The 20,931-nt window shown below is 34.3% G+C and overlaps 1 protein-coding gene across 2 annotated transcripts in view; it reads right to left on the minus strand.

Annotated features, from left to right (window-relative positions):
• The window catches only part of Fs (Follistatin), a 223,662-nt gene that overhangs the window by 139,327 nt on the left and 63,404 nt on the right, over nt 1-20,931 (minus strand). For both annotated transcript variants that reach the window (XM_075312888.1, XM_075312889.1), the window contains exon 2: nt 19,429-20,517. In XM_075312888.1, coding sequence (XP_075169003.1) covers nt 19,429-20,431 — 1,003 coding nt within the window. In that variant the 5' untranslated portion in view covers nt 20,432-20,517. The remainder of the gene's footprint in view (nt 1-19,428; nt 20,518-20,931) is intronic.

The following is a 20,931-nucleotide window of genomic DNA, read 5'->3' on the forward strand; positions in this document are numbered from 1 at the left end:
CAATTAGTATAAAATTCAGGAAAAATATTCAGTTAGGCTTTCGCTTTTCCAAATCCGAATTGCCGGGCCTCACGCTTGACACCCGCCATCAGATTTTGTACAGCCACCTTGTCCACCTTCTTCGCCGCAGAAAGCCAGATTGCCTTGAACTGCTGCTCGTCCTTAGCAGTTTTTTGGTCTTCTTTGGGTTCCGCTTGACAATAACCCAGTATTTCTCAATTGGGCGGAGCTCTGGCGTGTTGGGAGGGTTCTTGTCCTTGGGAACCACCTGCACGTTGTTGGCGGCGTACCACTCTATGGCCTTTTTACCGTAATGGCAAGATGCCAAATCCGGCCAAAACAGTACGGAACAACCGTGTTTCTTCAGGAAAGGCAGCAGACGTTTATTCAAACACTCTTTCACGTAAATTTCTTGGTTGACAGTCCCGGAAGCTATGAAAATGCTGCTTTTCAAGCCACAGGTACAGATGGCTTGCCAAACCAGATATTTCTTTGCGAACTTTGACAGTTTTATGTGCTTGAAAATATCTGCTACCTTTCCCCTTCCTTTTGCCGTATAAAACTCCTGTCCCGGAAGCTGCTTGTAGTCGGCGTTGACGTAGGTTTCGTCGTCCATTACCACGCAGTCAAACTTCGTCAGCATCGTCGTGTACATCCTCCGGGATCGCGCTTTGACCGTCGTATTTTGTTTATCATCGCGATTTGGAGTCACTACCTTCTTGTAAGTCGATAGTCCGGCTCGTTTTTTGGCTCGATGCACGGTTGTAGACGCTACACCCAGCTTATTTGCGGCATCTCGGAGAGAGAGGTTAGGGTTTCGCTTGAAACTACCGACAACTCTCTTTGTCGTCTCAGCGGCTTCCGGTTTTCGATTTCCCCCCGATCCAGACTTCCTGACTGTCGACAAACGTTCCCCAAACACTTTAATTGCATTTGTAACGGTTGATTTGGCAACTTTTAGCGATTTTGCCAGCTTTGCGTGCGATTAGCTCAGATTTTCGCGATGCGCGAACAAAATTTTGATACGCTGCTCTTCTTGCTTGGACGGTATTTTGACAAAAGAAGAGCGAATTCCAAAATCAAAATAGGAGCAACATCCCAGCGGCGGAATCGAGAAGGACCTTGCAAATTCAGTCATGTTAAATGCCTTAAATTGGAAGGAGTTGAGTTTATAAGGCATGCATGTGTACTGATTTTACATTCATCGGAAGCCTTCTAAAATCAGACCTGTATGTAAGCATTGCGTTTCATTTACTTTTTTCATTTTATGCACACGGGCATTCTCTCTGCCTTCTTTATAGCAAGTTGTATAGCATGGGTGTTAAAATTATGTCTTGTGCTCTCGTTTAAAAGAGAGCTTTAAAATTGTTTACATTCCTATTAATTTATAATTAGAATGCATTTGTAATGCCTTTGGAAGTCAAACGGTTATTTCATATTATGACAATCCCCGACTTACAAATAGAAATGAATAGGCATGTAATTGCATTGCTTTCCACTTCCAAAAATAAGCTATTAGGAATGCGTAGGATTTCGTGTATGTTAGAGGAATTGTATTTTAACAGTTTCTACCCCCAAACAAAAACAAAAATGAAACATAGCAACATTTGAAATTTATAACTATTTATGTCAGAAAATATTTTCCTTAATGCCATGTGGATAATAATTTAGCGTACGCCAGTACATGCTATTCGTTAGTTGAATTCTTGATCTGGTAACCGCGATAGTAACCTTAAGTATAAAACTCTAACGGTAAGTCTTTAATTTTATTTTATTATTTTCATTTTTTAATGAATTTTGGTTCTTTCAGATCTTGACAATAAATTTACCGAAACGCACAAAGAATATAGAGCCCAGACGAATCAAATATAGTGATATCTTGGGGAGTGACTTGACATTTTCTTTATGTTTTTATATATCTCTTAACGCTAATCTTTTTTAATGTTAAGAATAAATAAATTTGAAACAAAAGCATACAAATTTAATACCGGATTATTTATTTATCATAAAGGCATTATTTTGGGAATGTGTATGGAAGGCCTGCCTAAACGAGAACCCGTATAGCGCTACAACATGACTACAATAGGAAGGACGTGAGAAGTAGTTATAGTATCAGTAATTATGTAGGTGTTTTATATACACTCCTGTAAGCCTCCTTCTTTTTGGAGGGCTGGTGAAGGGTCTTTTATGGAAGCTACAAATAAGGCCTTGCCCTCCAATCTCACCCTATGTTAAATGGAAAGGAAGGTGTAATGTCCTAAGCAGGCCTCTGTAATGCCTAGACAGGCCTGGAAGGAGGCCTTCCAACCACATGAACTACGCCGCTGGGATTCTACACACACACACCTTCAAAATGAGGGGTGTTCAAAATTGAAAGAAATACGTCAAGTTTATATTGACCAAATTTTGACCGTATCACCCTTTATGTTTTATAAAATATTAATAATAACAACGAAGGTATATATAAAAGTTCATAAAAGAATTAAACACCTTTCAATTATATGAAAATCACACTTTTTTAATTACAGAATCGAACGTTTTCGTGACTTTTTGGAGCATTCATTGTATCTTCCCCCTTCATAAGCAGCGTTAATTGATTCTGGTAGTTCCAAACAACGCAAAAATATTCCATGGTTGACTCGTTTGCATCAGTTGGAAAAACTAAATTTGAAGTAGATGCAAAACTAAATTTACTCCAGTTATTTATATAGTATAATCTTAAAATCATTTTAATATTAATTAACATATTATCTTGTATCGTATTTATGTAATTGTATCAATACAATCAACAAAATAAATCAATAAACATTTTAGTTGAATAACATACCTCAACAATTTGAATAGCTAAAATTTTTGTTATTTTAAAAACGAAAACCAATTAAGGTAACTGAAAACTCTCATAATAATCAACAAACTTCGTTGTTGATATGGCAACAGCTATATTTGGAAATTTCGAGATAATTAACAAACGCCATTGATCACATAACTATGACATTTGTTAATAATTTTCAACAATCACTTTACAAAACTAATAGTTGTATTCACAAATTCTGTTGTTAGCTCGATTTTAAATAAAAATTTAATTGTGTTGACGACAAAATTCGTTGATATTTTGTTGTGTGCACTGAAAATAATGTTGTACTATTCAACCTAAATTTTTGGACACCCAATATACACAACATTAAAGACAAACTTTCTTTACATAAAGACATTTTTATTGAAAGAAGTTGTTGTTTTATTAAAATTAAGGCACGAATGTACGTCCCTTCGATAAAATCGTTTGAAGCGCGGCAAATTTTCCTTAAAGAAAAACACTCTTGATTTAAAGAAATAATCTTTAAATTTACTGAGATATTGAAACAAAAATCTTGACATATAGGCTACGACTTTTGTACTTCGAAGTACATATACCTTATAATTTGGATTTGTATACTGACATTTATTTTTACGTGAATATACCCAGATAACGAATGTGATCATCTCTTATAACAAAGTGTTACTTTTGAACGGTGAAAATGTAACATGTTTGTTGCATCCATGTTATTAATGCCATGGAAACTTTCTTAAAACGATTAACTAAATATAATTAAATTAAGAACTAAAATGTTATTAAAACGGCTTTAGTGAAATATAGGTTCACTTTTTTTGGGTGTAAATTTAATATTATAGAACCTAGATATAAAGCTTTATTGCTTACCGAAAAATGTCTTTATTTCAAAGTAAACCTTTGTTTGGGTATACACTGAAAAAAACATTGACCTAATATAGAAGATTATTCAACTTAAATTTTAGTACTCAAAATTTACGCAATGCTAAGGACAAAATTCTTTAAAACAATGACATTTTAATTACAAGAAAGTTTATAATCCTTGCTTAGAAATTTTTTTTCATTAAATTTAGGACACAACATTTGAAATTTTGTGTCTCTCTGCTGATGTTGTAGATCTATGAAGTTAGGCAAATTTTCCTTAAAATAAAGAAAAATATTTTTAATTTAAAGAAATCGTCCTTAACTCAACTGACATATTGAATTTTTAAATTTAAGATAAAAACGCTTCGAATATAGGCCAAGACTTATTTTAAGGATTTGCATCTTTGGTTTAAAGTTTTTTAGCATTAAGAAAACTGTTTTTACTTTGAAGTACCTGTCATAATTTGGATTTTATAATTGGAATTTCTTTGTGCAGAAATACCTTTATTGATATATCGCAAAAAAAAAAATAAAAATAAAACCCTAATGAATGAGATTTGGATCCAATTTCAATCCTTAAAAAATGTCTTTAATTTAGAGAAGCCGCATCTTTGGCTCGGAATCAATACCAAAATCCTTAAGGGAAGGTCAAAATTCGATCGAAAAAGTTAACTTGTAGTTACTCAATTTACAGATGTTGCAAATACTAAATGTGCACTGAAAACAGTAAACTTTGAACCCTGGAAAAAAAAATGTTGGTTAATTTTAGAAAATTTAGATTATTTTTAAAAATTTTTAAATATGCAGTATTACAAACGCCTGACATCACCACAAATTCAAGAAAATTTATTAGACATGATTATTTTTTTTTTCACTTGTTAAAGCAATTTTGGTAGTTAGAAAAAATTGGAGTTCAAAATTGCAAGAATGTCTTTAGTGCCATACGTAGTTAAAGATGAGCGCATTTGCACTTTACAAATTGAGTGATAAGTACGAATTTAGTAAATCTTTATGCTTCATTTGTTCATAATTTTTCCCCGTTTTTTAGTTCATTTAACTAACGTACGTAAAAAATTATTGGATTAAAGGAAACATTCGCCAAAAATAATAATTCCATGAACTAACATAAAGTTAAATTGGCTTTAGTGAAATAGAGGATTCACTTTTTTGACTGTAGGTGCATGCAGATCATGCAGGGTCAGTGAATATTGAGAAAATACAAGGATGACAAAACTAAACTGCGTACACAGAAAAAACATGATGCATTCCAAAGATTTTGTGTTTGCTGCATAGAGTATCGCATTGATTCTGAACCAAAGAAGCGAGGATTGGTACTAAGGTCAGATTAAGTTCACTTCATAGTTTAAAATTTCCGTACTTAATACTAACACATTAAGTTCCAAAGATTTTGTCTTTACACTAATGATTTTGATATGTTTCAAGTAAAGAACGCCTTTTACATACAGAGAAAAAATTAAGCAATAAAAAGATCAATTATTGGTATAATTGAATAACAAATTAAATCAAATACGATTTTTATTAAGTAAATTACAAAACATTCAAAGTCTCCGATAATTGAACTCACAACCCATCAATTACTGTGATAAATTGGACCGAGTGTACAAATTAATTAATTGAAGTATTCTGTATAATTGCCAAACATATGAAAGCTGAACGTCATTTGTTTCAATTACCCAAGAAATTACACTGAAAAAACAGTGAACCCACCAGGAAAGATAACTTTCGATTAATTTTAGAAAATTTTGAACTTTTTTAGAAAATTTTAACTAAACGGTATTACAAGCGCTGGCATCACTCCGATATGGCAAAAATAAGTAAATATTTTTCGACAAATTCAAGAAAATTTATTAGACATAACTAAATTTTTTCAGTAGTTAAAGAAAATTTTGTAGTTTTAAGAGAAATCTTGGAGTTCAAAATTGCAAGAATGTCTTTAGTGACATACGAAGTTCATGATGGACACATTTTTGGTAAAATTTACAAATTTAAAGCAATAATGAACTATTTTGTAAGAAATACGAAATTAGGATATCTTTATGCTTTATTTGTGTATAACTTTTTCCCGTTTTTTAGTTCATTTAACTAACATACGCAAAAAATTATTTGACTAAAATAAACTTTTTCCAAACATAATGATTCTATGAACTAATATAAAGTTAATATGGCTTTAGTGAAATAGAGAGTTCACTTTTTTTTGAGTGTAGTTCTACGACGATTGAATTCCAAAATCAAACAATAAAATAGGATCCGATCCGGCTGAAATGTGGTACATGGTGTTAGTATATGATCACTAACAACCATACAAAAATTGGTTCACATCGGTCCATAATTATATATAGCCCCCATATAAACCGATCCCCCGATTTGGCTTGCGGAGCCTCTAAGAGAAGCAAATTTCATCCGATCCGGCTGAAATTTGGTACATGGTGTTAGTATATGGTCTCTAATAACCATGCAAAAATTGGTCCACATCGGTCCATAATTATATATAGCCCCCATATAAACCGATCCCCCGATTTTGCTTGCAGAGCCTCTAAGAGAAACAAATTTCATCCGATCCGGCTGAAATTTGGTACATGATGTTAGTATATGGTCTCTAATGACCATGCAAAAATTGGTCCATATCGGTCCATAATTATATATAGCCCCCATATAAACCGATCACCAGATTTGACCTCCGGAGCCTCTTGGAAGACCAAAATTCATCTGATTCAGTTGAAATTTTGTACGTGATGTTAATATATGGCCTCAAACACCCATGCAAAAATTGGTCGATATCGGTCCATAATTATATATAGGCCCCATATAAACCGATCCCCAGATTTGACCTCCGGAGTATCTTGGAAGAGCAAAATTCTTCCCATTCGGTTGAAATTTGGTACATGATGTTAGTATATGATATCCAACAACCATGCAGGAATTGGTTCCTATCAGTCCATAATTATTTATAGCTCCCATATAAACCGATCGCCAAATTTGACCTCCGGTGCCTTTTGGAGAAGCAAAATTCATCCGATCTGGTTGAAATTTGGTACGTGGTGGTAGTATATGATATTTAACAACCATGCCAAAAGAGGTCCATATCATATAAACCGATCCCGAGATTTGGTTTTGGAGCCTCTTGGAGGAGCAAATTTCATCCGAGTGAGTTGAAATTTGTGGATGACAGTCTTTCGTAGAAGTTTCTACGCAATCCATGGTGGAGGGTACATAGGATTCGGCCTGGGCGAACTTACGGCCGTATATACTTGTTCCAATTAGGATACAAATTGAAATATGTTCTCGTGAACACATCGATATCAGACGATTATCAGGACTAAGTGGCCCACAGGAAAATGCCACAGGAAAAATCATGTGGAAGTGAGGAAGATAAGGAAGCCTAATCCCACGATGTGGTCAATTAGAAAAACAAAACTGTTTTTATATTATATACAAGCAAAAAAATAATTCTTTCCTCCCAAACGAAATTTTTGACAAACAAAGTTCGTTTCTCATTTGCTTTTCGCTGTAAGGAAGTGTATTTGGAAGAAAAGTATATTCTTTTTGTGATAAACGTTTATTCTTTTCCAGGATGTAAAAACAATTTCATAAAGACAAACACAAAAAAAAACATTGTTTTCGTCCTAATTGCATTTTCCCTCACATCTTTCTCACATCCACGAGGTTTTTTAGTTCTTAACACCTTTTCCTGTAATACCAACAACGTAGAAGAAATTATACAATTTTATAAATTTTTAAATTTTTTTACCTTTCGCTTGGACGGAGAATCGAACCGCGGACCATGCACTTTGTAAGCCAACACACTAACCACTGAGCTATGTACCTGTTATGGTCATCAATAGATAAATATCCATATAAGTTATATTTATATAGCATAGCTTGGGGCACACACGAACTGAATAAACAAAGTTTATTTAACAGAAACAAACATTTAGTTTGGCACCGTGGAGCAGTGGTTGATACGTCCGACTTGCATGCCAAGGGTCGTGGGTTCGATCCCTGCTTCGACCAACGTTTTTTTTTTTGTTTTTTTTTTTACATGTATTCCAGATATGTTCGGATGATTCTGAAAAAATGTTCAACATTACATTGTAAGTATATTAAATTTTGAACTGTAAAATGTGTCTTATTAAAGACCTAAAGTCAGAAAAGAACAGTGTTTAACATAAACGAAATGGACTGTGTTGTTGTTTCAAAAATAACTTTTTTTATTGAAAAAATAAAAATTTTGTAACAAACGATTTTTTTTGGTGATAAAAGTTTAAAATTTTCAAAGCAATTCAAAAAACTCTAACAAAAGAAAAACTTTTTCGGTACACGTTTTCCAAACGTTTATTTCTTTCCGTGTAGTCTGTAGTATTCTACAAAAATTATTAATTAAATTTCGCGTGTACACTCAATAAAAAGTGAACCCTCTATTTCACTAAAGCCAATTTAACTTTATTTTTGTTCATGGAATTATTATGTTTGGAGAAAGTTTCCTTTACTCTAATAATTTTGCGTACATTAGTTAAATGAACTAAAACAAGTATATACAGCAGTAAGTTCGGCCGGGCCGAATCTTAAATACCCACCACCATGAACCAAATATTAGGGTTTCCTTTGAAATTTCAGGAGGGCTTGAGGACTTGAGGACACTTCCCGAAGATAAATTTAAAGATTTCACCTATGAGGACTATATCAGATTGTGGATTTATAAGAACCATTTTTGTTTGAGTTTTAGAGGAATCATTAATTAATTGTAAGTGTGCAAGAAAATTATAAAATAACGTCTTGATTTGAAATCTTAAATCTGTAGAAGTAAAATCTGGAAATTTTACATTGAGTTTCAAGCAATTTTCATGATCAGTGCGCCTTCTATACCCTCAAGAAGTGTAGTCGGTCTATATGGAGGCATTACCAAAAGGACCGATAAAAACTTAATCCGATACACGTTTTTGTGAGCCTAAAATACCAGAATATTTACAATTTCAAGCAAATCGGATAAAAACTACGGTTTCTAGAAACCCAAGGAGTTAAATCGGGAGATCGTTCTTATGGGGGCTATACTAAAATATGGACCGATATTCAGCGTTTTCGGCACACCTCTTTATGGCCCGAAAATACCTCTAGATTTCCAACTTCAGGCAAATTTGATAAAAACTCCGGATTCTAGAAGCCCAAGAAGTAAAATCGGGATATCGGTCTATATGGGGGCTATATCAAAACATGGACCGATACTCACCATTTGTGGCAAACCTCTTTATGGTCCTAAAATACCTATAAATTTCCAATTTCAGGCAAATTGTATATAAACTACGGATTCTATAAACCCAAGATGTAAAATCGGGAGATCGGTCTATATGGGGGCTATACCAAAACATGGAATGATACGGACCATTTTCGGCACACCTTTTGATGGTCCTCAAGTACCTCTAGATTTTCAATTTCAGGCAAATTGGATAAAAACTACGGTTTCTATAAGCCCAAGACCCCAAATCGGGAGGTCGGTTTATATTTCAGGTAAATTGGATAAAAGCTGCGGTCTCTATAAGCCCAAAACTCAAATTTAAAAGAGAATTGCGTCTTAAAAGTATCCTTACGTCAATTTTCCGCTTCTTTAGCTCGGAATCAATAACAAAATTGTTAGTGTATGGTACGAAAAAAACCGGGTATACAGTGTAGTGGGTTCAAATATAAAAAGGAATATAAATGTTGTAGGTATTTTCAAAACTAACCAAACCGAAAAACTTATGACATGATGGATGAAACTGACAGATGATAAATGAACGTATCGAGATTGAAAGACTGAAACTTTTGGAACCATAATCTTCGATGTTATTTCAAAAGAAATTGAAAAGACGACATCCATAAGAGTTATTTTGTAGCTTATCCGTGACCCTCTCTATGAGTGCCCGCACCCAGGGTAGCCTATGTAACATACGTGTTCATTCCATGTTCTATTTTCAAAAATATACTCAAATTTGAATTTTTGTTCTTGGTCTTCGTTCCGTATGAATGTTGACAAATGGCCAAAAGCGGCAACATCAATTTCTTTGCATCAAAGCGAATATTAATCAAAATTATGATCAACATGGCAAAACTACTTTGATCTTGGCATGTCGTGGAAATGCGGTTAAAAAATAAAAACAAAAAATAAATAAATACATTAAAAAAATAACAATGGGAAAATGTTTGCGTGGCTGAATTCGCCTTGGTTCAAAATTGAGCGCTAGAGTATATTCCAATTTGCTAGCTCTTTAATTACATATTTCCTTCGAAGATCAAAGGAGCAGCAAGAGGCAGAAACCAAAGTGTGGTATATTTTATTAAGATGTCTTCGATATTTCAAGGCAACAAACGACTGGACTAATCAGACTATATAAGTAGATATCGAAATCTCTTCACAGCAGTTGTGTAGGCTTGAAATGTGACATGACTTCAAGGTGGCGCACTGGATATGCGAGCGGAGACCACTTTTAAATTGTCTCAAAAATAATTTTTTTACTACCATACTCTCGGAATACCACGTTTACCAATTTCTCAACATCACACAAAAAGAGCTCCATATCGGACCATCGCTATATATTGCCCATATTTACATCGATCCATAACTAGAGTGGTTTATATTGGACTTGGGGAGGTTGTAGTTGAATTTTCAATGGGTTTACTGGATGCATAATTGTCCACATAACCGTCTTGCAGTTTAAACCCAAAATTAATTTGACAAATATAGTTTTATTCTTTTGCTACTTCTGTAATTATATATAACATGCAGTTTTAAGCTGTTAATTGTGTTTCGAAGAAAAACTTGCAATTCCTCTATTTCTAAAAATTTTGCTGGCTTTCAGTAAAAAATTTTGAAAAATGTCAAATAATTGACATAAACATAGTCATAATCTCCAAAAATTCAATCAATATACTTTAGTTAATATGCATTTTAAGTGCAATAAATAGTTTAGTTTTTTTTATATTTCAACTAGCAAACTCGGCGAACTTCGTTTGCCGTTTTTGCTAGCTTCGTTTTACGTAACATTTCGTTTGGTGATTAAAAGATGAAGAAAAATTTTTATTTTGTTTTATATTTGAAAAGGATTTTCCCATTGCACTTGATCGGAAAATATTATATGTTGTAGTATCGGTTGTGTTTAAATTGAGTGGCAACTTAAGCACAGAATGTACAGTATGATCACCATCTCGAAGAGTCGCCACAATTCCAGATAATGCGTCGCCACAATTCCAGATGATCGAATAGTGACCAAAATCAATGAAATGACAAACGTTTTCCGTGTTCCTCCAAGTGCGTCCAGGAAGAATAGACCACCAGTATTATTGTCTACCACTTGCATTAATGTTTGTTTTCTATTCATTCAGCAACGGCACATTATTTCGAACGAATTCCTGCAATGTATCAACATTGTATTGCAGCTCTCGATTTAATTATTGGTTGAATGCTTCGTGCATCGATCGATTTGGCGCAATCATTCCTACTTCAAGCAGTAGATTAGTACATTTTTAGTAGATAGTAGATTTTTATTCGTTGATACGACTGAAAATGCAAAATTAAATGAATTGTTAACGGAAACCAATAATAGCAATAATTAGTGTGTGAATAATGTACCTGTAATTGGATCGACCATCTTCAACGTGTTGTATCCGTCTTGCCCTTGCCAATAAATGATTGGATATTGTGTACAATAGTTTCATTAAGAAAATTAAATTTTTCATTTAAAAAATAAATACTAAAAACAACTAAAAGATTACAAACATGTATTCAACTAATCTGGTAAATGCAACATTTGGTATGACGCAAGCCAATCTCCCATCTTCCTCAAATCTATAATCTTTGATTGTGTATGTGTCTCGTTTACACGATGCATGATATTGCTTCTTCGCTGAACGACAATGTATCGCGATTTAGTTGGATCGCGAACAATAATTGCAGCAACATCATTAACGGTGCATTGAATCTTCGCACATGTTCACTGTTGGGGTGCAATCCGCTCTTCGTTCCTGTGTTGTTTTAAACATATTAACGACAGCATTATTGGCGTGAAAAATGGTGGCAAATTGTTCAATAATTCGTCTCTTTAACTGTTGTGTTCCCTGTATATTGCACCACACATTCAGCTGATCCACCATCGACGAAATGAAATAAATTGCAGAAATTGATGCGGTACATCTAATGTTGGCACCATTGAACCATGCAAATGATATATTTGCCTTGTATCTGTATTTGCAAACAATCATTTATTGAAAAAATACTGTGTAACTTCTGCTCGTGTAGTGTATACGTAGTTGTTATGTGTTGCAATTCATTGTGCTGGTGTGAGTGATTGGTTATGTGTGTTGAATCTTTTACCTTGCAAGTCGGCATGAAGCCACCTTCTCGAATGATATTAGCTCCAAAGGAAGTTATGCGATTGTATTTGTATTCAAGGATTTGTTGAAGAAAATGGCTGGAATCGGAATCACTTCCATCAATGATTTCAGTGGCTGTGGTGTTGTAAGTAATGGATCCAATTTGACTATTCCACTTGCGCAGCACAATCCAGCCGTTTCTCTTTTGAACTTTAACGCATTGCAATATCGGCATATAGTCGTCATTGGTGCAATACGTAAATTTTCATCATCACTGTAGTTCGCAGTGGGATCATATTGGAATGCCAAGCGATTGTATGATGCCAATGATCTTCATGTACTAACGCGTTTTCTCAATCGGGCATTTTCTCTTATTATATTTTGTCTTTCTTCCCTTAAATTCTGTGAATACACTTGTTGCTGGCTTGCATGTTTTTGCGGCGGACGCTGTTCGTACGTCGCCCTATGGGCATTTTGGACTATGGAAAGAGTGGTGAATTTAACGTCAAATGCACGATCCACATAAAGACAAATGTCTGCTGTTGAAATTCACTAAAAATTGGCACAATACACGTAATTGAGTTGATCATTTCCAATTGAAATGTTAGGTAACGATTAAGTTATTTTTTTACTATGTTTTTTTTCACAATTTCACAGTGTACACAATGCCGGTTTGCCACATCACTTTTGCAACTACTTAAATCTCTCGCAATATAAACATTACCGAATATATTTTATTGAATGAAAATTCATGTGAAAAAATAAAATTATTTTATAACAAAAGCAACTGCGATGAATTCAAATTATAATTTTTTGTAATGTGCGCTGTATGTAAAAAATGATTTTCCCGCTTTTCCGTTGAAACTTTTCTTTAATTTTCCATATCTTTATAAACCTCACAGAGCCCGAGACCTTTGCAACGAATGCAAACCGTGGAAATCGGTTCGTGCGTTTTGGAGTTTTTGCGACAGGAAGGAAACCCCGACTTTTATATATTAACCCGATTTTTATATATTAGATTAAAAATGTGACTTTTAGTACAAGAAATGTTTTGCGTTTTTTTTTGGCTTTTTAGCTATTTTTTGGGAACTGTGAAAAAATTCTGGAAACGCTGTTTCGTACAAATAACGAAGAGTCTTGTTGAGTAATAATTTGGATATATGAAAAAGAGTTAAAACAATATTCTATTAAAAATTAATTATGAAACATATAAAAATAATCGAATCAGTTAAAATTTTATGTGATCAAGTAATTTCGTGACTAAAGCGAATAAGCAGTTTTGATTTCTGCCATGCAGTAAAATCAAATTTACAAATTCAAATTCTTTAAAAGCACATTCCGGAATCCTCCCACGATTTCTTCCCTTCGAATTCGGTTTTTTTGGACAAGTCTTAGAAAGTACACTCAAACACAGTGAAGCCACCAGGAAGGAAAACTTTGGCTAGTTTTAGAAAAGTTAGGTTAAGTTTAGAAAATTTTAACTAAACTTTATTACAAACGCCCATATCACAAAAGTAAATAAATATGTTTTCGACAAATTCAACAAAATGCATTAGACATATTTTCTTTTCACTTGTTAAAGAAAATTTCATAGTTCGAAAATTGCAAAACTGTCTATAGTGGTAAAATTTAAAAAAATTAAGAAATTCAGACCGAGTTTCAAACCCCGGTGGGAGCGAAAAGGTATTTCAAATTGTAAAAATTAGATATCAAGGCAATAAAAGTGTAAAAAAGTATTGATAAAAAAATATAAAGTGAAATTTTTGAACAATGTTTTTGCTTTTTAAGTTTAATCATTCAAATAAACTTATAAGGCACAACTTCTAAAGAAATGCAAAGGACCAAAAAACGGAGTACTTCCGTTCCATGACAAGCCCATGTAAAATTCATTGGAGATGATCTAAGTTTGCACTATTTATAGATCAAAAATTGGAGATCTAAACTATTTTTTTGGAAGCTGTTTTTTAGCTGATATATTATAATTATATTAGGGTTTCCATATGGATAATTTTCAAAAGAGAACTTTCGCTTTAAAAAAGAGAACATTTTAACTAAAAAGAGTTTACAATAAAAAAATTCTTTATTAAATAATTAATAATTTTATTGATGTTAAAATTAATAATATTAATAAATAATAAAAGTTTCTAATGATAGAAACAACGAAATAAATATATAATAAAACAATAAAAAAACAAAAAGAATCCCATTTTCTTAAAAAATAAACAAAATAAATTCAAATATACGCTGTCAAAAATAAAACACACATGTTCCTATGCGTATTTACGTCGTACGTTCAATTACATCTATTTCTAATTTTTACGCAGTACGTCGAAATGTCGCAATTGTGTTCCGAACAATTGTGGCGAATTCCTACTAAATAAATAAAATTCCATCAATCTAGGATTTTTTGAAATAGAGTACATAAAGAGCACTGTTGGACATAAAAATACGGCAAAGATACGAACACAAAAAGAGAACATGTTCTCTTTAAAAGAGATGTAATGGACAACCTAAATTATATATATGTAGCATCCACCATAAGATGGTGGTAAAAGTAACTGCCGAACAAAACGAACTGTCGTCTTGAAACTTGGTACAGCAGTTATCATTTTTGTAGGTTGCAAATTGTAGTTTCAAAGTTTTATCACCAAAAAATGTTGTTCTTACAATTTTTTTTTTTTGCAATTAAAAAGAAAATTTTTGTTCCAAAATCACAGTCCATGTCGTTTATTTCTTTTATTTTTATTAAAACTTAAAGATTCATTGCAAAAATTTAATTTAGTAGTATTTAATGTCGGGCATCGTTTTGAAATCTTGCGAACATTTTTGAAATATAATGCATAATTACATTATTACACTTTCCAAGAAAGTGGCCAACTAAAGGTATGTTTCTGTTAAATAAAGTTTCTTTACATCGCCCGTAGGCACCAAAAACTATGATCTATTAATATAACTGCTTGACTCTATGCGTAGCTTGTGCTTTGATGACTACATCGATAATTGCCTGTTGATGACAATTACAGCATGTAGCCCAGTGGATAGTGTGTTGGCTTAAAAACTGTATGGTCCTCGGTTCGATTCTTCGTCCAGGCGAAAGGTAAAATTAAAAAACAAGTATATACGGCCGTAAGTTCGGCCAGGCCGAATCTTATGTACCCTCCACCATGGATTGCGTAGAAACTTCTACGAAAGACTGTCATCCACAACTTGGGTTGTGGTATCTTAAAACTTTTTAACATCGTTTTCTAAATTGTGAGTTAGTCCATACGTGGTATATACTAGACAAAAAAGTTATGTATAGTTAAGTCTACAAATAATTACGAATCGATATGGACTTTTTGCACGGTACGTAGAGAGCCAGAATTGAAATATGGGGGTCGCTTATATGGGGGCTATATACAATTATGAACTTGATATGGACCAATTTTTGTGTGATTGGAAATCGATTTATCTGAGGGATATATATAACTATAGACCGATACGGACCTAGTTAGGCATGGTTGTTAACGGCCATATACTAGCACAATGTACCAAATTTCAACTGACTCGGATGAAATTTGCTCCTCCAAGAGGCTCCAAAACCAAATCTCGGGATCGGTTTATATGGGGCTATATATGATTATGGGCTGATATGGACCACTTTTGGCATGGTTGTTAAATATCATATACTATCACCACGTACCAAATTTCAAGCAGATCGGATGAATTTTGCTTCTCCAAAAGGCACCGGAGGTCAAATCTGGGGATCGGTTTATATGGGAACTATATAATTATGGACTGATAGAAACCAATTCCTGCATGGTTGTTGGATACCATGTACTGACATCACGTACCAAATTTCAACCGAATGGGAAGAATTTTGCTCTTCCAACGGGCTCTGGAGGTCAAATCTGAGGATCGGTTTATATGGGGCCTATATATAATTATGGACCGATGTGGACCAAGTTTTGCATGGTTGTTAAAGACCATCTACTAACACAATGTACCAAATTTCAGCCGAATCGGATGAAATTTGCTTCTCTTAGAGGCTCCGCAAGCCAAATCGGGGGATCGGTTTATATGGGAACTATATAATTATGGACTGATAGAAACCAATTCCTGCATGGTTGTTAGAGACCATATACTTACACCATGTACCAAATTTCAGCCGGATCGGATGAAATTTGCTTCTCTTAGAGGCCTCGCAAGCCAAATCGGGGGATCGGTTTATATGGGGGCTATATATAATTATGGACCTATGTGGACCAGTTTTTGCATGGTTGTTAGAGACCATATACTAACACCATGTACCAAATTTCAGCCGGATCGGATGAAATTTGCTTCTCTTAGAGGCCTCGCAAGCCAAATCGGGGGATCGGTTTATATGCGGGCTATATATAATTATGGACCGATATGGACCAATTTTTGCATGGTTGTTAGAGACCATATACTTACACCATGTACCAAATTTCAGCCGGATCGGATGAAATGTGCTAATCTTAGAGGCTCCGCAAGCCAAACCGGGGGATCGGTTTATATGGGGGTATATATAATTATGGACCGATGTGAACCAATTTTTGCATGGTTGTTAGAGACCATATACTAACACCATGTACCAAATTTCAGCCGAATCGGATGAAATTTGCTTCTCTTAGAGGCTCCGCAAGCCAAATCGGGGGATCGGTTTATATGGGGGCTATATATAATTAATGACCGATGTGAACCAATTTTTGCATGGTTGTTAGAGACCATATACTTACACCATGTACCAAATTTCAGCCGGATCGGATGAAATTTGCTAATCTTAGAGGCTCCGCAAGCCAAACCGGGGGATCGGTTTATATGGGGGTATATATAATTATGGACCGATGTGAACCAATTTTTGCATGGTTGTTAGAGACCATATACTAACACCATATACCAAATTTTAGCCGGATCGGATGAAATTTGCTTCTCTTAGAGGCCTCGCAAGCAAAATTTGGGGGTCCGTTTATATGGGGGCTATACGTAAAAGTGGACCGATATGGCCCATTTGCAATACCATCCGGACTACATCAATAACAACTACTTGTGCCAAGTTTCAAGTCGATATCTTAATTCGTTCGGAAGTTAGCGTGATTTCAACAGACGGACGGACATGCTCAGATCGACTCAGAATTTCACCACGACCCAGAATATATATACTTTATGGGGTCTTAGAGCAATATTTCGATGTGTTACAAACGGAATGACAAAGTTAATATACCCCCCATCCTATGGTGGAGGGTATACAAATATATATAAAATCGCATAATCTCTTCTACATTGTTTGTATTACAGAAAAATGTGCTAAGAACTAAATGTGAAAGTGATACCAATTTGGTGCTTTTAGCATCAAATTTAGTGTTTTCTTATTTCCAAAAAGCACCAAATTGCCTTTTTAGTGCCTTTTCAAAAAAAGTACCAACATGGTGCTTTTATCAAATTGAACAGTATTGAGTTTAATTGACGACATATTTTCATACCAAAATTCTGATTAGACGGTCAAAAGCTTAAGAAACTCAAATGTAGTGCCAAATATAGAATTTGATTGTTATGACGGTGGTATTGATTCTTTTTTAATCAATATTGTTATTTATGGTATTCTTTTGCAAAGTCTAGCGACGAGCGCAGAATTACTGAACTTGATAAAGATGTCATTCAAAACGTTGGTATTAAAATCACAAAAGCAGTCATAATTGAAATAAGAAATAGACTCCCTCCAAATATTAATACTCGTATTTCCAAATTTAATGTAAATAAATTTATTTTCTCCTCTGAAAGAAACATATTTGAAATTAATTACTGTCAAAATGAACTGAATGAAAGGAAAATAAGCAGTAATATTTATAAAGCTGTACACTTGGATAGATAAAATTAAAAATGCGTCAAATCAAATCAATACCCAAAAGTTCTAAACTACATCTTTGGAAGTTTGTTTTTTTAGTAGTCTTGGGCAAAATCGTTTACCGTAGTGATTCGGACTCATCGTTCCTTTCGTACAAAGGAACTAGTTCCTTCAAATCGTTCCTTTTCGTTCCGGATTTGTATATTTGTCATCACTGTCATCTACTAAAGACAGACATTACATTGTTTGTTTACTTTGTGTAACGAAGTTCGTGGTCAATTGAAAGCTACAAAAATATGGAAAATTGAGTGATATTACTTCAAATAGTTTATAGTAATATAGTAAAGGCCGGTATGCACCTCTAGCGAAAAATTTCATTCCCATAAGAAATGCATTGCTATTTATGCTAACGAAATTTTCGGTAGCGTTCAATTTCGTAAGCTGGTACGCACCTCTAATGAAAATAACAGGGTTGTCAAAAGCATATTTTGGAAGCAAACATTTAATTTATTACAATCATTGTGTGCGTAAAAGTTTTAAAAGGTCTGTAAATAATAAACAATTTATTTGAGGAATATTTGGAACATATATTAACAATTTTTAAAAGCGATTAGCTGGTTTAAAATTTGTGTACACAGCCCTGTTTTTTTGTTGTAGACTTAAATAAATTTTTGCTACCGAAAATTTCGCTAGAGGTGCATACCGGCCTTAAGAAAAAAATTAAAGGAATGGAAGATTTAAGGATGTAACTAAATTCAGGAAGCCAAACTTTGGATGGATTTTTGGATTGAATAATACTATACTCTGTGCAAATTATTCATTGCAAGAAATTACGATTTTTTTGTCGTTTGTGAAGAGCCTGAGATGGAATTAATGATTCTATTAAATAGCAGCATATCAATCAATGATTTAAATACATACGCGCCAAAATAAATGAATTGGCAAATAGCTTAAACAGAAGTAAAAAAAATCAAACTGCGATCCGAGGAACGATGGAGCGCAAATTGAAAGTAAAACTAATTGACAAAAGGAACGATGAGAACAAAAGAGATGGAACTAGTGACAGTCGTTCCTTTTAGTGAACCGTTCATTGGAACTAGTTTTTATGGTGATGGAGTATTTTTTATGGATGGATTAGTTTTTATGGTGAGAACTGGTATGTTAGAATTTATAATATATTTTGGGTGCTTTGTGCCCTTCGGGAGTTGGCATCACTGACTAAGATGATGTAATTATCCAGAAAAAAATTATTTTAGTTAGTCTTCATGAAATTGTTTTTACATCCTGTAAAACGATCGACGTTTCTTACAAAATCAAAATCAAGGATCAACGTTTAAAAAAACCTAGTATTGAATATATAGCGATACAAGAGTGTCTTGTTCTGACCGTTTTTGTACGATTCCCTCATCACGAGGCGAAAGAAAGATCCTTATCAAAATATCGATTTTGAATTTAATTGCACTGGGCATGCGATTACATGGGCATTTGTTTATTTATTTTTATTCTGTTAAAAATAATTTTAGTATCTCACCTTCTGCTGTGCGAATTCCAATGGCAAAAGCAATAAATAGCGTGAAAAACAAAGACATTGAATTGTTGCTTTTATGGTTGTTATTGATAGTTTGTTGATCTATCGATTGACATCTTTGCGCATGCGCAGTTGATGATGTTACAATTGTAAAATTGTTACAGTCAATGCGGTCCTTGTCGATGTTATCGCCACTGAGACACTGACACTGCCTTTGCAGAGATTCACGTGTACGCACAACATTACATATGATGTGATTTTGATGGAGCGCCATTGTCGTAAAGCAACAGCCAGTTCGTACATAAAAATCCTCCCGGCCTGACGTTGTCGATGGGACCAAATACGGCACAGGCATTGTTGACATTGGCTTTGATGGGCGATATTGTTTTTGCTGTCTGTAGCACCTTAATGGTGGCGTTGATGTGATTGTTGACACTTTGTCATAATTGCCGCGTTGATAGTGCCACTCGTCGTTGCGGTGGTTAGCATTGGCTACATCATCACCGTCGATGATGGTGTCTTCATTAGCATCTTTATAGGCATTACATTGACGTCTGATACTGACAAGATGATCATCTGCATCGACGTTATTTTTATTCGCCGGACCTGGCAATGAACTGGCTTTGGCAATTTTCAATTCTGTGAGTGGTCTTTCCGGCATCCAACCATCGAATGCTGGCGATAATATTGGTGGTGCTGTCCAAGCTGGTGGAGCTATTGATGGCTTGATTACAATAAATATTCTTGGAAATTTGCTAAGTTTTGTTGTACACAGGGGAATTTTCCTTATAATCCTATGATGATTGGTTACTTTTTCCACAAAGAGCGGAAGTAATTGGACCTGCCGCCATCTGCGGAGACGTCGATCCTTCTCGATTGTGCTACATCTTCGTTTGTATTTGTAGTTGGATTTTAAAAAGGTGATGATATTGAATTTGTGCTTATATTTTTTGGCATGATTTCTTTTCACATTTGGATTTATCGCTAGCTCTCGTATATATTTCATATTGCTAAGTAGTTTCTTAACCTTTGCGATTATTGACCACACAGAGATCAATCACTTAGGCGATACTTGATTCCATAGGATTGTATCTGAAATGAAAGAACAAGAATAATAAAAAAAGTATTTGAAGTGGTAACACTTGCCGATGTCAAGGGATCTTAAAACTTCTTAACATTGTCTTCTAAATCGGAAGTTAATCCTTAAGAGGTCTACGTTAGACAAAAAAGGCAAATATAAGCCAATTCAGTTCTAGACCGGTATATATATATATAGTAGTCTATAAATAATTTCGAACCGAAATTAACCAATTTTCGCATGCTAAATTTCAACCAGATCGGAAGAAATGTGCACCTCCAATTACCTCTGGAGATTCAATCTGGGGATCGGTATATATGTGGGCTATACCTAAAAGTGGTCCGATATGGTACCATCGAACATTAATCAATGACAATTGCTTGTGTCCAGTTTCAAGTCGATAGCTTGTTCCGTTCGAACTTAACGTG

This window comes from Haematobia irritans, chromosome 5 (assembly GCF_050003625.1).
Source record: "Haematobia irritans isolate KBUSLIRL chromosome 5, ASM5000362v1, whole genome shotgun sequence".
Taxonomy (NCBI): domain Eukaryota; kingdom Metazoa; phylum Arthropoda; class Insecta; order Diptera; family Muscidae; genus Haematobia; species Haematobia irritans.